This window comes from Leptodactylus fuscus, chromosome 3 (genome assembly GCF_031893055.1).
Source record: "Leptodactylus fuscus isolate aLepFus1 chromosome 3, aLepFus1.hap2, whole genome shotgun sequence".
Taxonomy (NCBI): Eukaryota; Metazoa; Chordata; class Amphibia; order Anura; family Leptodactylidae; genus Leptodactylus; species Leptodactylus fuscus.
In genome coordinates, this window is record NC_134267.1 from 75,319,030 (window position 1) to 75,336,537 (window position 17,508).

At 40.0% G+C, this 17,508-nt stretch overlaps 1 protein-coding gene across 1 annotated transcript in view; it reads right to left on the bottom strand.

Moving 5' to 3' along the window:
- Positions 1–484: 484 nt before the first annotated feature.
- The window catches only part of LYST (lysosomal trafficking regulator), a 393,838-nt gene continuing 376,814 nt past the window's right edge, over positions 485–17,508 (bottom strand). The window contains exons 47-52 of the mRNA XM_075267816.1: positions 15,605–15,703; positions 11,171–11,310; positions 4,551–4,648; positions 4,305–4,461; positions 2,696–2,767; positions 485–1,027 (exon numbers count right to left, since the gene is read on the bottom strand). Coding sequence (XP_075123917.1) covers positions 889–1,027; positions 2,696–2,767; positions 4,305–4,461; positions 4,551–4,648; positions 11,171–11,310; positions 15,605–15,703 — 705 coding nt within the window. The 3' untranslated portion in view covers positions 485–888. The remainder of the gene's footprint in view (positions 1,028–2,695; positions 2,768–4,304; positions 4,462–4,550; positions 4,649–11,170; positions 11,311–15,604; positions 15,704–17,508) is intronic.

The window sequence follows — 17,508 nt, forward strand, 5'->3', positions numbered from 1 at the left end:
GAAAATGCACTGTCAAAGGCAAAATGTAACTGTCACTTCAACCTTTTTTTTTTGCGCAGGGTAAATTATTTTAAGAATTTTTGTTGTAGGTGTTGAATTAACACAAGTTCTGACGTTTCTAAATGAAAATCGCTAAGGAAAATCTGTGTTTGGCATGTACAGTCTAAAAGCCAGAGGCATGGGACAGAGACAATTTCACAGTTAAGAGGACGAACATAGTTAGATACATGTATGTAGCAGCAATAAAATGAAAAGCAGTTTGGGAAGTCTGCATGTAACAGGTAACTATAGTCAGAGTGTATAGTAGATGTTAAAGACATTTTCCTTAGTAATGCTCATTTAATGCATTGCTTAGGGGCGACTTCAGAGTTTTCTTTTTAATAAATGTCAACATTACCTAATTTAGAATATTTGCAATAATACTTATCACATCACCTACAAATGAGAAAAAGGGTTGAAGTGACAGTTACACTTTTAGTTTAATTCAATGAAATCATACATGTAAAATATAAAGATAAAAATAATCTTCAAAGTGCCCGTGTTTTGCATAATTTTTCAATATTTCTGTAAAGCAGTTGTAAAACACTATCTTCTAAATCAGTTTTGCTAAATGAACACTGAAATGCATTCTTCACAATGATCAATGCAAGTCTTTTGTGGACAGTATTATGGGTTATCCAAGCAAAAAAGACAAAAACAATGTAAGGCTTTAGGAATCTACGGCTAAAAATGCATAAAACACACTGTATTTATGAATATTTTCTTGATCAAATATATATTTAGCTTTATACACTATATTAAAATACATTTTAAGCATACATCTTGTAAAAGGTTACCAATATGTTGCTATAGAAGTGTGTAAACTTTAAATCAAGTGTTTCTAACTTTTTAACAAGCTGCATAATTGCTGAGGAATGAGTAAAACATGGGCAATTTCAGACGTTGTTGGTCCTTGCGACACCAGCCAATCACTGTTCCTTCACTGTTTGCAGTATAAAGATGATGGCCATCACAGGAAAAAGTAATGCTGAAAGGAGAAAAAATTAAAAAAAAAACAGTTTATCTTGAGAGACTATTTCAAAAGCATTAAGATTTTATGGCTGTAAATAATATGGGAACTAATACACAACTAGCAACTAAAAATTTTGTGAAAATGTGTAACTGAAGCGGTGTTAATTTTATGGTGTCTATTTGTATCAAAGATCATATTAAAGGGTTTCCCAGGATAAACTAAGAATTAACCCCTAAACTAAATTCCCTCGCCTATCTTCTAATTTAATTCTATTAAAAAAAAAATAAAAAAATTACCCAAATCCCTAGAGCGTTCATGTGACCGCAACACAGACACTTTCGGATAATCCGGTGACGTTCCATTTCACCACTTCCAAAACGGAAACGTCACCATTACTCTCCCCATTCTCATCAATACTTACCAGCTTTCCTGTGTCTAGATATGGCTCCTCCCCTCTTCCTCTCTGCTAGTAGTGGGTGTGATAGCTTAGCTAGAGAGACTGGGGGAGGGATAGCTTAGTAAAACAGGAGGGAGTGGCTAGTAGTGGGCAGGATAGCTTAACTGGTGAGAGAGCAGAGGGTGTGAGTGAGAGGGAACTAGGGTGGAAGGTACAAAGCTGCACAGGAGGAAGTTATATCATGCAAACAAATGAAAGGATGCCAGCAGCTCCCAGAGACACCCAGAAATTATTCCAAACACTGCTAAAGGTATATGGGTGTACTTATTAACCAATTACTAGCACTAACAGAACTTTTTTTAAAAGAAAAAAAAAAGATTTTTTTGCCCGAAAAACCCTTTTAATGTAACTTGGTAACATATTAATGAATTTTCTAACATCTTGTTCAAAGGTTCATATTTCTTATCTTAGTTTTTTTTTTTTTGTAATCAAAATCATATTTTTAACATCAGTGTTCATAACCCCTGATCTGGTTGCAGGGGATTTCCAGCATCAAATATGCCAACACCATTATGCCTACTTTTTTGGGAGCGTTATGAAGACAATGCAGAAATTAAAGAGACAAAATTCTCTTACACAAAATCATGATTTGCATACAAGGCATATATCTGGCTCACAATTTTCATATTCCAATGCTTAACACAAGTTAAAAAAGACTCTTTTTGGTTTTTTATCCTCTATAACTTTTTTCACTCTCAGTAAAAGACTTAAGGGCTCATTCACACTACGTATACGGCAGCTTATTCTGAACGTAAAACACGTTCAGAATAAGCGGCGTATAAAGCAGTTCCATTCATTTCTATGGGAGCCGGCATACGAGCGCTCCCCATAGAAATGAATGGGCTGCTTTTTTTTCACTACGAGCAGTCCCATTGAAGTGAATGGGAAGCGCTGCGTGTACGGCTCGGCAAGAGCCGTACACGCAGTGCTTCCCATTCACTTATGATTCCAGCTTCTACAACCTACTTAGTGTGCAGGTTATGCAGGTCCAACAGCAACAGCTGTGGGCTTATGTGCAGCAGGATACCATAAAAAACATGTAATCTTCCATGCCCAACCATGTAGAAATCACTTACATATATCATCATTACAATCACACATATAACTTTTCATTTGATTCCAACAAATCCTCAGTGCATTTTTTTATTTTTTTTGTCAATGAGTGAAGTTCTGTACATGTGACAACACCTTATGCCCCATTTTGGCACAGAATATTTGCTACTTACCATACTAATGGTCTATTTGACTTTGGGAAGGTTATTTCGCGAACCGGCTTCAAATCCCATGTACTCCATAATCTGTGAAAAACAAACGGAAAAGATTAACTAACTATTTCTTTGGAAAAAAGAAGAACCAAAAAGGACCACAGTGCTGAATCCTACAGAGGTTGTGTCCCACCTCTAGAACCCACATCCATATTGAGAATGGAAACCCATCTCTTGATCACAACAAAAACAGAGAGGCTGAGTTTGCCTACATCTCTGCATTCATTTGTACAGGAGTTGCACAAATAACTTTGCTGGCAACCTATTTTTGGGATAGCCTTATCAATTGATACCTCCACCACCAGAGGGATGAGTCCAGTCCACTTGTGGCAGAATGCAGAGCTTTCCACTGCTCATTAGGCTCAAGTTAATGGCCCTAATAAGCAGGAAGTCTTAAGATACAGACTCTGTATCAAAATCAAGCTGCAGTGTCCTGCTGCAATCTCTGCCTCCCATCAAAAACAATGGGAGGCAGAATCTGTGCTGAATCTGCCACTGATTCCTACATGTGAACAGCCCTTAACGGTACCAAATTCAGATCCATACCATATGTATAGGAAATGCAGCAAATATCTTACTCATGATCCAATTTGGAGGGTCTAATAACACAAATATAACTAATGTAATATCTAATAAGAAAATGCTTTAGAAATAGAGAATCACCATTAAGGAAGACTATGTGTTTGGGTTGCTGGGGGAGATAGTGTACTGTGTATGCAACAAGAACACTGTTGGGGCATTCATTCATTTAAGGCTGCATTCACACTGAGTAACGCTGGCGTTTTTTGTGCTTATTTTTGCACATAGCGCCGCGTATACGCCGCGCTATTTTGCGGTGGCGTTGACTGGCGTTAACGCGGCGCTATGTGCAAAAATAAGCACAAAAAACGCCAGCGTTACTCAGTGTGAATGCAGCCTTGGGCTTCTTCGACTGTGGCACGCTGCCTTCTTATACGCATATTGTCCGATACAGGACAGCACCTTATGGAGCAACACCACTAATCCTTCCTTCAGGAGTATAGAGAGTTTTATGTAGGTCTGTGGACAGAAAACATTCACACATACTAACTGGATTTTGTAATCTATATGCTTGGATTATTGGACATTTGGATTCATTGACGCACTTTAGTGGGGTTTTTTTTAGACATATGATTCACAATTTATATATATATATATATATATATATATATATATATATATATATATATATGAACCTAATTGATGATTAATAAACTTTGATATCTGCACTTTTCTGTGTGAAATCTTTTGTATACTGTGAATAAACATACTGTTTCTTTATGAAGTGGGAAAAAAAAACTACAGTAGATTGTGGATTTGGAGCTCCATATGAATTTTTTCTAGCTCCTATATTTACTGTATTGAAGGTATTAAATGAAAAAGATTAAGTTTCTTACATCTGTAGATATGAAAGAATATACACTAAAATACAAAACAAATCGGTAGTTCAAGATCACAGCGAAAATATTGTCCTGCAAGATAAAAGGGATTGTACACTGGAAATCATATAATACATTTTAGAAAAATCTGTAAAATGTATTTATTATCTTACCGCACAATGCCATTTTCCAGTCCTCCAGCTACGACATTAACCGATATTCCCTCTGGTTGGTTTGAAAAAGCAACACAGGAGATTATCTCTCTGCAATGTACATGTCCAATAAGATCACCATTTACAGTCCAAAGTCTCAGGTCACTGCCACCACCAACTAGAAAGATAAAGAAAATAAAACTTGTTTAATACATGATAAGTAAATTTGATACTTACGTTGTATACATGGTTCCACCAATAACTTACCTGAATCACAAACTGTTGCAATGTCTCCCATTGTTTCACTAGCTGAAACTGCTGTGACTGGACTTTTGTGGCCAGTGAGACTTTGAACATAGCATAACCTTAAAAGAAAAAAATAAATGAGTAAGTGATGAAAGGACGTCTTATTTGTAACCATGTTATAAACATTTTAGATTCTACAGTTTCCAAATACACCTCTGTTATTCAACTTTGGAGCCCTATTTTCAGGAATTACTGTTTACTTCACATGCAAATCAGGGGGGAAAATGTTTTGAGGCATTCTTTAGGACCTAGGTCTAAGTGCTTTGGCCTCTACTAGAGATGAGCGAACACCGTTCGATCGAATAAGTGTTCGATCGAATAGCAGGCTGTTTGAGGTATTAATTCCCAATCGAATACCACGCGGCATACGCAGTAAAAATTTGTATCCCCTCCCACCTTTTTGCACCAATAACTGTGCATTGAAATGAGGTTTATTGTACTAACAGAAAATGTGCAATATGCATTAAACCAAAAATTTGACCGGTGCAAAAGTATGGGCACCTCAAAAGAAAAGTGACATTAATATTTAGTAGATCCTCCTTTTGCAAAGATAACAGCCTCTAGTCGTTTCCTGTAGCTTTTAATCAGTTCCTGGATGAAGGTATTTTGGACCATTCCTCTTTACAAAACAATCACCCCAGTCCATGCCTCTGCCTGTAGCCATCTTTTTTCCTGCTTAGCTTACCTCCACATCTACACTGCCTTCCCCGCTAGACATCACCCCTGTCCATTTATTGTCGGTGGCCTCGTCCTCCACCAACTCCTCTTCCAATTGTTCACTCTCCTCTTACTGCAAACCGCACATGACAACAGCATGCCCTGATGGCAAATGTGTCTCATCATCATCACTGAGGATGGAAAATGCTGGTTGCAGGTCCACAACCACAAAATCGCCAGGTGATGGCGGATGCGCCAATGTTTGGGCATCAGTACACACAAAGTCGTCTGGTATCTCCAGGGATTCGGGAAGTGGTTCAACAGAGGGAGAGACAGTAAAAGGACCTGAAAAGAGATCCTGGGAGGGGGCAAGGATGGGATGACTCTGTTGGGAAGATTGGGCATGTTGGGAGGAAGGAGGGGCAGATTCTTGGGTATGAACACGACTGCAGGTAGTGGCTGACCGGCTGCTGGAAAAGCAGCTGGAAGCATTATCCGCTAGCCATTGTAACACCTGTTCCTGGTGTTCGGGCCTGGTCTGTGTTGTACCCTGCACCTCTGCTTAACGCAGCTTTCATATCAGGAATTGTGATGAGCGCATGCTAATGTTTCTTGTCCAGTGGAAAGGATGGGATAGGATTTCACATAAGTCTGCCACCCATGGAAACTCATGGTGCAGAAACTGAGGGAGCTTATTTTGATGAACCTTTGGGTTTTGGAGATGGAACTCCATCAAAGGTCTCTGTTGCTCACATACCCTGCTCAACATACGATATCTAGGGTTTCAGTGTGTGGTGACCTCGCACAACAGTCGGTGCTTCAGGCAGATGTAGGCGTTGCTGGAGTGTATTGAGGCTAGCACCAGGTACTGTAGACTTGCCAAAGTGGGAGCACAAGTACCGCACTTTAACCAGTAGCTTGTGTAAATTGGGGTAAATTGTTAGAAACCGTTGCACCAATAATTTGAAAACGTAGGCTATGTGTGGACCGTGTTTGAGTCTGGCAAGCTCCAGATCTGCTACCAGGTTCCGGCCATTATCACATATGCCAACTTGCACTTGTGCCCAGGTGCAGCGTGGCAAAAAACAATCCAGGATGGCATCCCTGACCTCGGAGGCACTGTGCTGTCTGTCCCCCAGGCTGATGAGCTTCAGCACGGCCTGCTGACATATTCAGGTATTTTCCCATTTTGATAGAGGTTTTTTTGAGTGTGGAAAGTGTGTAGGTGATAGGCTGTGATGGTGGGGTAAAACTGTTACTTGGGCTTGTTATATGCCCCAGGCATGCTTTCCCTGCTGTCCCAGTTGCATTCCAGATGTGTTGGCATCATTTGCTGTGGTGTCATAGTGGACTTGGTGACCCTCCTGAGTCGAATGGTGGGTTCCCCTGAAACGAAGCATTTTTCCCCATAGACTATAATAAGGTTTGATATTCGATCGAATAGTCGAATATTGAGCGGCTATTTGAAACGAATAACGAATATCAAATATTTTACTGTTCGCTCATCTCTAGTCTCTACTTTTCCCTTTATTTGATTATGAATAAAATGGTGATTTACATAACAAAGGGGCACCAAAGCTTAAAGCATATTTGGAAAATTTTGACTCCTCTACAAGTCACTATATTTAGGTTTATAACCAATTTAATGATGATAGACCATTTAATACATGTTTCATACCGATGACCTATCGGATCTAATTTGTGGACGTGCTGGAAGCTGTGGCAGTTGATAAGAAGCAAAAGAGGGCCTGTCTTTATTCAAGAAACAGAAACAGATGTGCAGTACACTTGTGTAACATGAATTACATGAATAACAACAGAGTTGTTTCTGTCTCATGTACACTGCAATAGCTTCACATGCCTGGAGGCTGCTGGTACAGCTAATCTGTGTGAACTCTGTGTTTTGGACTCCGACAGATCAGTTATTTGGGATGGATAAAGATCAGTTATTGATGACCTGTGGAAAAGTCATCAGTATGAAATATGCATTAAAAGTCAAAAAACCCTTACATTCCAAATTAATTAATTCTTATTTAATTTCAGGATTCATACAGTGCTCTACTTAGCAATATAGAGCCATATATAATACAGATGAGAAAAGATACATAGCCATATTATTCAGAATGTGGATGAAGAAACAGTATTAGGATAAAGTAAAAAAAAGGTTTCCCCCGGTTAATCCAGAAAAAGATACCCAAGATACAGCCGAAAAATTTTCTCTTGTGATCCTGAGTGACAATCTGTCATCTCTGTCCCTAATCCTGCACTAATCTTGGCAATCTGTACATGGATAGGAAGAGAAAATAGCCATAGGCTAGCAAATAATCCTGTTTTAAGTGCGTAGTGTCTCTTATAGATCACAGAAACAGCAGCGCATGATTAACAGCTTTGATATAGTAGGGACTTATATATACCGACTAAGCAGATATTTACAGAGCAGAAAAATGTCACACTGCAAATATCTAGTCAATATCCCATACAGCTAAGCTGAAGAGCTGTCCATAGAGACCAGTACTCTATTAACTAATATTCTGCCTAAGGATGGACTTCTATATCATGATGTCTAGTTTTAATTTCCATACATATTTCTGCACTGGTATGCTGCGCTTCCTCAGGGAATTCTGAGATAATTTGGAAGAGTAATAGAAAAATGGGCTATGGGGGTAGCTACTGGCCAGTGACACTACCTCTATGCCCTGAAGTCTGCATATAATAATAATAAAAATTTTTATTCATATAGCGTCAACATATTCCGCATATATTTGAACACATTGCGGCTGCCAAACAACTAATATTGTAAAGCCTCAGCCCACCAGGGCGTAATTGACAATGGTGGCAAGAAATCCGTAGGAGGAGAGTGTGGATAAACCATGCTTTGGATCCTTTAATGGGACTCAGTAAACAGTAAAGGTGCTCAGTGAGTAACTCACTTCATACATCCAGTAATGAAAGAAAAACTGACACTCTTAAATGCTTATTGTGGATAACTTTCCAAACGGTTTATTATATCCAAATATGAGCAGAAAGATTTTGTTCTCAGAAGGACCTTTATGAGTCATCGTATATTGAAGAGAAATGGAACAACCAAAACATAGTGCATGAAGATACAAAGGTAAACCAGCCACCAGGGCCCAGGATAAGTATGCTGAAGATTTCTTTTGTATTTTCTGCAACAAATCAGCTCTGTGTGAAAACAACCTCATAGTTCTCCAATTGCTTAAGTATGATAGCCAGGAATGGATTAAATAGTGGAAACCTTGGGTGTGCACTCTGGGGACTTCAATGTCAGAGAGGAAGAGAGGGGCCTGCATCAAGCTGCAGATTTGAACCTGTAGTTTAGCATTATATTCAACTGTATGTGCACCTCCAACACATGCATACAGTCAGAAGCAATAACAGAGAAGAGAGCTATTAGTTTAGGGTGGGGAAAGGAGGGGGGGTTGTTCCTGACGGAGCAGAACTATACACAGTGCATACGAATCATTCACAGTAAAACAGTATGACCGTAGTATTGACCATAAAGGAGAAAGCAGGACAGGGTCACGAAGACAGGAGTATAAAATGAGGTGAGAAAAGTAGGAGAATAGTAAAAGATATTCCACAACTGCCACACTTTCTGGTGAGTACTGTTATCCTGCTGGGGAGTCACAACTCCCACATCCCCCTGATATGCAAGATCTCTTGTAGCCAATCCATTGTGGACGTGGGGGAAGAAGATTACCAGCGACAAGGAATGATGTACTTGGCCGCTATCAGCATATACCTAACTTAACAATGTGTTTCTGTATTTTGCATGAGAAAAAGAAAAGAAGGCGGCGGGCTGGGTCATCCTCCAATGATACCCCAGTGATGTCCTTTATGATCCTGAAAACCTCATGCCAAAATGGATGGAGACGGGGACAGTTCCACTAGACGTGTTGCATTGTGCCCCGTCCTAAGGAGCAGAACCAGCTTTGGGCGCAAACCGTTGGGAAAATATTATAGGCCACAGAAGGGACCCTGTACCTGGAAAGAATCTTGTAATTAGTCTACTGCACTTTGCATAACATGGAGAACTTATGGCAGGAGCAGAAGGCAATGTGCCACATGTCAGGCAGGAAGGTGATCCCAAGCTCCTTTTCCCAGCCAGCTACAAATGAAGGCAAAGGAGAGTCAGGATCAGCGGTCAAGAGGTTATAGATGAGAGACATTGAGTGTAAAGGCAACATAGTGCTTACTCAGAGTTTCTCAAATTAAAAAAAGGGTTCAATGCAGGTCATTTGCTTTCCTGGGGGAGGAATAGAAGTAGTAGAGTTGGAGGTATTGCCAGTGCAAAGCCAAAGTTCTACTCTCCAGAGGTACTAAGTCAGAATAAGGCAGTTCTATTGGGAGGCTTTTTTTGGAGGCTGATTTTGAGGCAGATTCCTGACCAAGAAACTCAGTGTGGACTCAGCCTAAGAGTTAGAAACCTTACCATTATTAGTGCCCTGGAACTTCACTAAGAGCTGCTTCAATGAAATGGGTATTCAGAAGACACTGAAAAAGGTATCTCCTAAGACCAAAGGAGTAAATCTCCCTCTTTTCTCATGCTTGGGATCAGAGCAGAAGGAAGGCAAAACAACTTTCTGGGATTAGTGGAACCTGGATATTACCTAGGCATATAAGAGGGGCCTGGAGAAAAGATGTCCCAAATAAGAATGGCTAATGGAAAAAGCTCGTATGTTGCCCACTTCTGTGTCGTATGTGATGGTTAGAAGAAAGGTCCTATTTCTGAGAGAGGATTTTAATAGTCAATTTCTCTATAGGCTGAAAGAGGGGTATCCATCTGAACAGACAATACTAAATTTAAATTCCTAGGGAGAGATCTCTCCTAATTCACATTCTGCTCCTTAGTACATGAAATAGAACTGGCAATCACAGGAGCTTTCCCGCACTGAATTTATTCCCATGGTGTTTTAGGTGTAATCAATTTTATTGAAATTTTGCAAAAAAAAAAAAGAACAAAACACAATAGGGGGAGCTTTAAGCCCACACAATATCTACTAAGGCCTCAGAGAGACCAAGAAGTTGATCATCCACCGGGAAGGCACTCCTGGTCAAGTGAGGCCAATAACAAAAGAACAAAAACAAAGTCAGAACAACCAACAAATTCAAGAGGGGGAAGGGAGGAAGTCACAGTATGACAAACACAAGTGAAACAGGAGGCAAGGGGAGGACAAGATAGACAGGACACAACAAGGAGAGAAGGGTGGGCTACAGAAAAAAGGAGAGAGGAGAGAAGAGGGAAGGGCCCAAGGGAGCCAGGACTAGGCAATGAGAAGGCAGGAGTTCAACCAAACAGGGAAGAGAACTCTGAGGACTCTTGAAACACTACCCACGACTGCCAGAGGGCATCAAACTTGGACGGGTTGGGAAAGTCTTCTGTGACCAGGCCCTCCATCCTCCTGATAAGGAGTTCTTTGAGCCATTCCAGCAAAGAAGGAGTCGTGGAGCGGAGTTAGTGACAGGGGATAACCGTACTAGCAGCTATGAGGAATTGGTGCAGAAGATCACCCTTCGAAAGGCATTTTAAAAGTTATTTTTGACATGTTTTCCTCTGCACATTTCCTTACCCTATTAAATCTATAGGAAAAAGCTTGTGATTCTGTAACTAAAATAAATATGTAATAATTTTCAAAAAAGCATATGCTGGCACTGTGAAATGTATATTTTCCACCATGCAGGGCCTTAGCCTTAATGTAACTTATGAGAGTGCATTTACATATTCAGTTTTTGCATATAATTTTTGAACACAGGTGTGGATTATAAAGGCGAAGACAATAGGGTGCAGTAAATGCACCTTCAGCAGAATGTTATTTCCAAATGATTTTCATATGTTGGATATTATATCATCAGTACAGTTGGAAGAATAATTTGTAATATCAAAAGTTCTTCGTAGAACATACCTGTTTAGATCCCAAATGATGCACGTACCATCCATGCTGACACTTATCAGTATACTATATGGTTTACAAACAAACAGGTTGGTTATTTCGTCAGAATGACCATATAGATGTACCTCCGACTCCACTTCAATTTCCATTGGCTGTATAAAAATTTAAATTTTAAGTTTATTATAATAATAAAAAAAAAATAAAAAATTACCATACATCTATGAATTCTATATATTTCGTGTCGGTATGTAAACCTAAGTGGCTTCATGGCTACAGGCTAGAAGCTAAACATTTGTACTCGTACTTCTTTCCCTCTGTCCTCTACTGTTTGTTAACCTAGCAAATCAAACATAGGGGAAAGAATAAAGAGAGACAAACTGCAAAGAGATACATCACTCTCTTTAAAATTTTGTTTATATTTTGTTACCTTTTATTTGTTCTTTGGGGCAGATGTGTTAGGGGGCGTTCACACTACCGTCGGTGTCCGACATGTAGTGTCCGCTCCTAGTGTCCGCTCAAAATCTGTCACGGACACTAGGAGCGGACACTAGATGTGTCCGTGACACCTGTCATTCACTTGAATGGGCATCGGGTGCGTTCTTTTGCACTCCGTGCCCGTCCTTCCCTGTCCGCAAGAGAAGATGTCCGACTTCTCAAGCGGACAGAGGAACCCTGCATGCATGCGGACACCGACGGTAGTGTGAACGCTCCCTTATATTGCGTTGTTGATCCAAGCTTGCCATAAAGTAATCACTATGTGTTAAAGAACAGAGAAATAGCGCTAAATCTATTCACTGACACAGCAGTGAAAACTAAGCATGCACCTCCTTCCCCTGTTGTACAGAGAAAAGACATTACAGGGCTGTGTGAGGAACCTATTAAATCAATGAGGAGAGGGTGTGGGCTACGGCTCTAACGAATAAATGAGATAAAGTGTTCATATAGTGTTATTTTTTTTCTATATGTATTCTATGAATTTTATGGGTTTTTTTTAGAATATATAAAACTTCTGGCTGCCATAGAAACCAAATAGGTCGGGTGATCCAGCCTACTGCAGATTGCACTAGCTCAGATTGCACTGATTGCCTGTTCGGGCTTTCTGTTCAGCCTTCTGTTTAAAAAAATGTGGAGAGAAAAGTTCTGCAAGCAGTCCATATTTTTCTGGAGGAAAGCGAGCGGACCACATTATAGTCTATGGGTTTCGTGAGTTTCCACAAGTAATCACTTTTTTAAGTGGATTACGTTTCTGTTCATGGGTCCCCAAACAGACCCCACACATGCAAACCCAGATGCAGGTGTGACCCTAACATCATCTTGCTAAAACAGCCACCTGTTACAACATGTAAAGGCACAGGCCTTTTTGCACACGACAGTGAATAACCGTTTTAAAACTCATGAATGTCTATTGGTTCAGCCAAATGTTCATTTTCTTTCACATAATGTTTTTAATGGATATCAAAAAAACAAACATGTTCTATATTAGCTTGTTTTGACGGACATAAAAATTGACAAGCGAATAGATTCATAGACATTCATGGGTTTTAAAACGGCTGCGTCACAGCTCTCAAAAAACAGACATCACATGGCTGTTATTCAAAGTGAATAAGGCCTTATCCCCCTACGCTCACCTTAAAATTTCTAAACCCTTGCAGATTTTGCATACATAGCTCAAATAATTGCTGACATAACTCTGGTGCCTTATGTACATTTTACTCCTTTAGCTTTTTCAGCAGATTAGATGTCCATTTGGGGGGTCTCCGAGCGTAAAGGCTAAAGGAATAAAAAAGCTATTACCCACAGCATTTTTCAAGCGGAAAGGGGAACAGAATTCACAAACAGAACTCCAGCGCTGGTGTGAACTCAGCCTTAAACTAGTAACATATTATCCCTCTCTGCATTCCCTTATTGATCAGTTTTTATGACTATTTTTGAGAGGTGAGAAAACATCAATTTGGGCATCTGAATTTTAAGTTTTATGGTGTTTATCATGTAAACTAAATAATGTATTAATTTTATTTTAGGGGTTGTTACAGATGTGGTAATACTAATTGTGTGTTTAATTATTTTCATTAACAAGGGGGATTAATAAAGTAAATTTTTACTTTTTTGCTTTAAAACAATATATTTATTGCAGTCAGAATTGACAGCAGAATCTAAGGGGTTAAATGGCAGGCATACTTTCAGATTGATGGTATCCATGGTACTCCCTTCCCTGGAGTTATCTGAAGTGACAGTGACAAGAGGGTAAAAATATCATTCTTCTCACCTTGCAGACTCTCAGCTGTACATATTCTCCTACATACTAGTTGAAGTGAAGCTCCGTTTTAACCAGTGATATCTCAAGATCCAAGTGGGCAACATACAAGATTCTTGGTGTTAAAACCAAAATCACAGCTGTAGCCCCCGTGGCTCTAGAGTTAGAGGTATTCAAAGTGTTCCCTCTGCAGTTCACTAAATCTTGCTTGAGGTAATATGTTATGTACTTTGCTCAAACTCCAAGCTGGTTTCATTCAGATCAGTGTGGGTGGGAAGGGGGGTTAAATGAACTGAAAGACTTTTTTTTTCACAGACATTAACCCAAAAAGAACGGTCTAGTTGCTGACGATTCTACTGTACAAAAGAGGACATCAATGAGTACTTCTAGAAATATTGTGCAAGAGAATCCTTATCTCTACATAGACTGTGTCAGGGTTGATCCCTCCATATAGCAAATGACTAGCAATGCTAGTTTGCCGGATTAAAGACAACAAAGATGCACACAGTCTTAGGCTAGGTTCACATCATGTTGTTATATTATTGTTCATACATCCATTAGAAGAAAACATATGTATGGCAAACAGATGCAAACGGATGCCTTGGAATGGGCAACTGTTTTACAGAAACAGATGGTTTTTCCATGGCATCCATTTGCATCCGTTTTTTTTTCTTCACGAATGAATGAACAGTATAGTAAAAACATGATGTAAACATGAAAACCTAGCCTTACCTGATCAGAACTGTTGCATCCCCTGCTAGAAAATAGTAGGGAAAAGTTTTTGTGACAAAGTCTCACTGAAGATGATAAGTGCATTTTGTAAAGGAGGACAGGGGGGGATCTTTAGAACATGGACCCAGCAGCAAGAACGAGGGACATCAGGTATGCTTATTTAAATTTGTAATTCGGAATGAAGGCCAGCTTTAAAGTGGCTGCCCTGGCAAAATTGGTCAACCCTTTTAAAGTTTAAATAAGCTGGGGGGAAGTGAAAAAGTATACTCACCTGTCCCGATTGCTTTGGTGCCCTCTCGCGCCTCCCAGGTTATCTGCTCCTGCGGCATTTTCCGGAGTTGAGGCCAATCAGCGAAGGGCCTGAATGTCACTACCTGTGACATTATGGATCCTCTTCCTAAGGCCTGCTGAGGCCAGACAATCAGCACAATGCTGGAAAAAACCCAGGAGAGTAGACGAACCGGGAAGCGCAGAATGACACTGGAGCAACGGGAACAGGTGAGTATGCCTTTTTTTTTTTTCATTGCCCCAGCAGATTTAAACTTTAAAGCTAAAGCCCCAAATTGCAGAAGCGCACCTTTATTTGTTGCAGATTTTGCTGTGTGTGTTTGAGCCAAAGCCAGGAACAGACTGAGCAGAAAGAAGAAGTATAAGAAGCTTCCTACATATTCCGCATTTCATTTGTAAACTCAAAAGAAGAAAAACACAGACACCGAGCAACCTTATAGTGTAGTATTACCGTAAAAACCAGTTTGGAATGGATAAGACCAAATAGCCTCTCAGCTGTACCAGTTGTGAACTGTTCACAACTACGTATTAGGGTTGGATGACCAGGCGGAGGGGGCAGCACACCTCATAGAAACTGAATTCCAAGGGAACCGGGAGTAGACAGCAGCAATAGGGAAGTAGTGGCAGTGGTATATTTATGGTCTGTCTCAGTCTGATTTTTTTTATTTGGCTGTGAACTTGTATAACAGATCTGTTTTTATACATGTACACTTTTGTGATTATATGGATGTGTATTGTTACCTTGAATTGTAGAATACTGTTACATTTTGTTCTTCATTTTTCTGGTTTTAATAGTTTTTCTGCACTTGAAAAAGGGCGTTTTGGCCCGAAACGCGGTTACTTGTTTTGCGTTGTGCTTACTTCTCAATAAACATCAATGAACCAACATGTGCCTTTCTGACCTGTGAGCACCACTTCCACTACTTCCCTATTGCTGCATTTCATTTGTAGCAATTCATAGCTTTGGCTCAAAAAACCGCAACAATATCTGCAACAAAAAAAGCTGTGTTGTGCATCTGCAATGTGGGGCCTTAGCCTAAAAAGTTTTGCCTGAAAACCCCTTTCAGGCCCAAACTAGACTGTATCCTTTAGGAATTAAATTACTTCAAATTGCAGAAAAGTTGCATATACAAATCAAAAGATATGAAAAAGGTAAATGAGAATTAACATACCGTGGTATTGGTGAATCGATTTAAGTATGCTGTGATAACACCACATTTGCTGCCAGTGTAAAGTTGACAGCTGTCTGGCACCCAAGCACAACTTGTGACCTGTATAAGGAATACAAATATTAGGTATGGTAAATAAACTAAAGTTAATTGGTTAATCTGTCATTATTCGGGTCAGAGATGTGTGAAAGAAATTACTTCCACTATCTTGTCTTCAAAACTCCTGTAAAAATAGTAAGAGGGTATCGGTAATATTCCCCTTATCTGTAATAGTTCCCCCTTATCAGTAACAGTCACCCTGTAAAAATAATACTACTCCCTTATAGTTTCCTATATTTCCTTATTAATAATAATCCTCTCATAAATAATAGTTACGCTAGGTTCACACCTGCGTTCACGGTCTCCGTTCTATGGTTTCCGTCTTCTGCATGCCAGAAGACGGAAACCACAGACCGGGTCCGGCCGTGCGCGGCGGTGAGCGTTTTATGCTCTCCGCCGCGAAACCGGATTTTTTTTATCCGGACACAGAGTACTGCATGTCCGACTCTGTGTCCGGATTATAAAACCCGGTTTCGCGGCGGAGAGCGCAAAACGCTCACCGCCGCTCACGGCCGGACATCTCTCTCACCCATTCAAATGAATGGGTGAGAGAGACTCCTGCAGGTTTCCGTCTCCTGCCTCTGTTTTAGGCAGGAAACGGAAACCTCAAGTACGGACACCTGGGCACAGATGTGAACGAGCCCTTACCCTTATAAATATATAAATATATGTATAAAGTCCCCCTTTATAAATAACTACAGTGAAGGAAATAATTATTTGATCCATTGCTTATTTTGTAAGTTTGCCCACTGACAAAGACATGAAAAGTCTAGAATATTAAGGATAGGTTAATTTTAACAGTGAAAGAGAATATACTGTAGATATTAAAAAAATCCTGAAAATCACATTGTATAAATATTATAAATTTATTAGCATTTTGCATAGAGAAATAAGTATTAGATCCCTCTGGAAACACTTTATACTTGGTGGCAAAACCCTTGACGCGTACAGCATTCAGACATTTTTTGTAGTTGATGATGAGATTTGCGCACATGTCAGGAGGAATTTTGGTCCACTCCTCTTTGCAGATCATCTCTAAATCATTAATATTTTGAGGCTGTTGCTTGGCAACTCAGAGTTTCAGCTCCCTCCATAAGTTTTCTATGGGATTGCGGTCTGGAGACTGGCTAGGCCACTCCATGACCTTAATGTGCTTCTTTTTGAGCCACTCCTTTGTTACTTTGGCTGTATGTTTTGAGTCATTGTCCTGCTGGAAGACCCTCTGCTCCAAAGTACAATCTGCTCTACAGTGGCCCCCACACAGTACAATTTGCACCCCAGTGATCCCCACATACTACAATCTGTTCCACAGTGGCCCCCGCACAGTACAATTTGCACCACAGTGATCCTCACTCACTACAATCCGTTCCACAGTGGCCATAACAAAGGCTTTATTGTGACTTTAATGCCGACATAAGCCTTGAAATTTTGCATCTTGTATCTTTTGCTGCATTTACATTCTTGTATTTGATAAAATATTTAATATAAGAATGTTACAAAAAATTTTTTTAAATTATATACTGAATGTTTCAGACTATAAGATGTACTTTTTTCCCCAAAAAAATTGGGAGGAAAATGGTGCATTTTATAAGTCCAATTGTGAGGGTGTTTTGGATGGATGGCAGAAGCAGAGGAGCGAGCTCGCAGCATTGACCCACTCCTGCTGCCACTGGTTGCCTGCAGTGGCAGGAGTGTGACAATGTGCAAGCCCTGAGTTGCAAGGCTAGGGTGTCCGAGCGAACCCATCTTGGTATCTGCCGTGCTATTACAGTGGATGCCAAGTCTGTAAAATGATGGCAGCTGCTCTG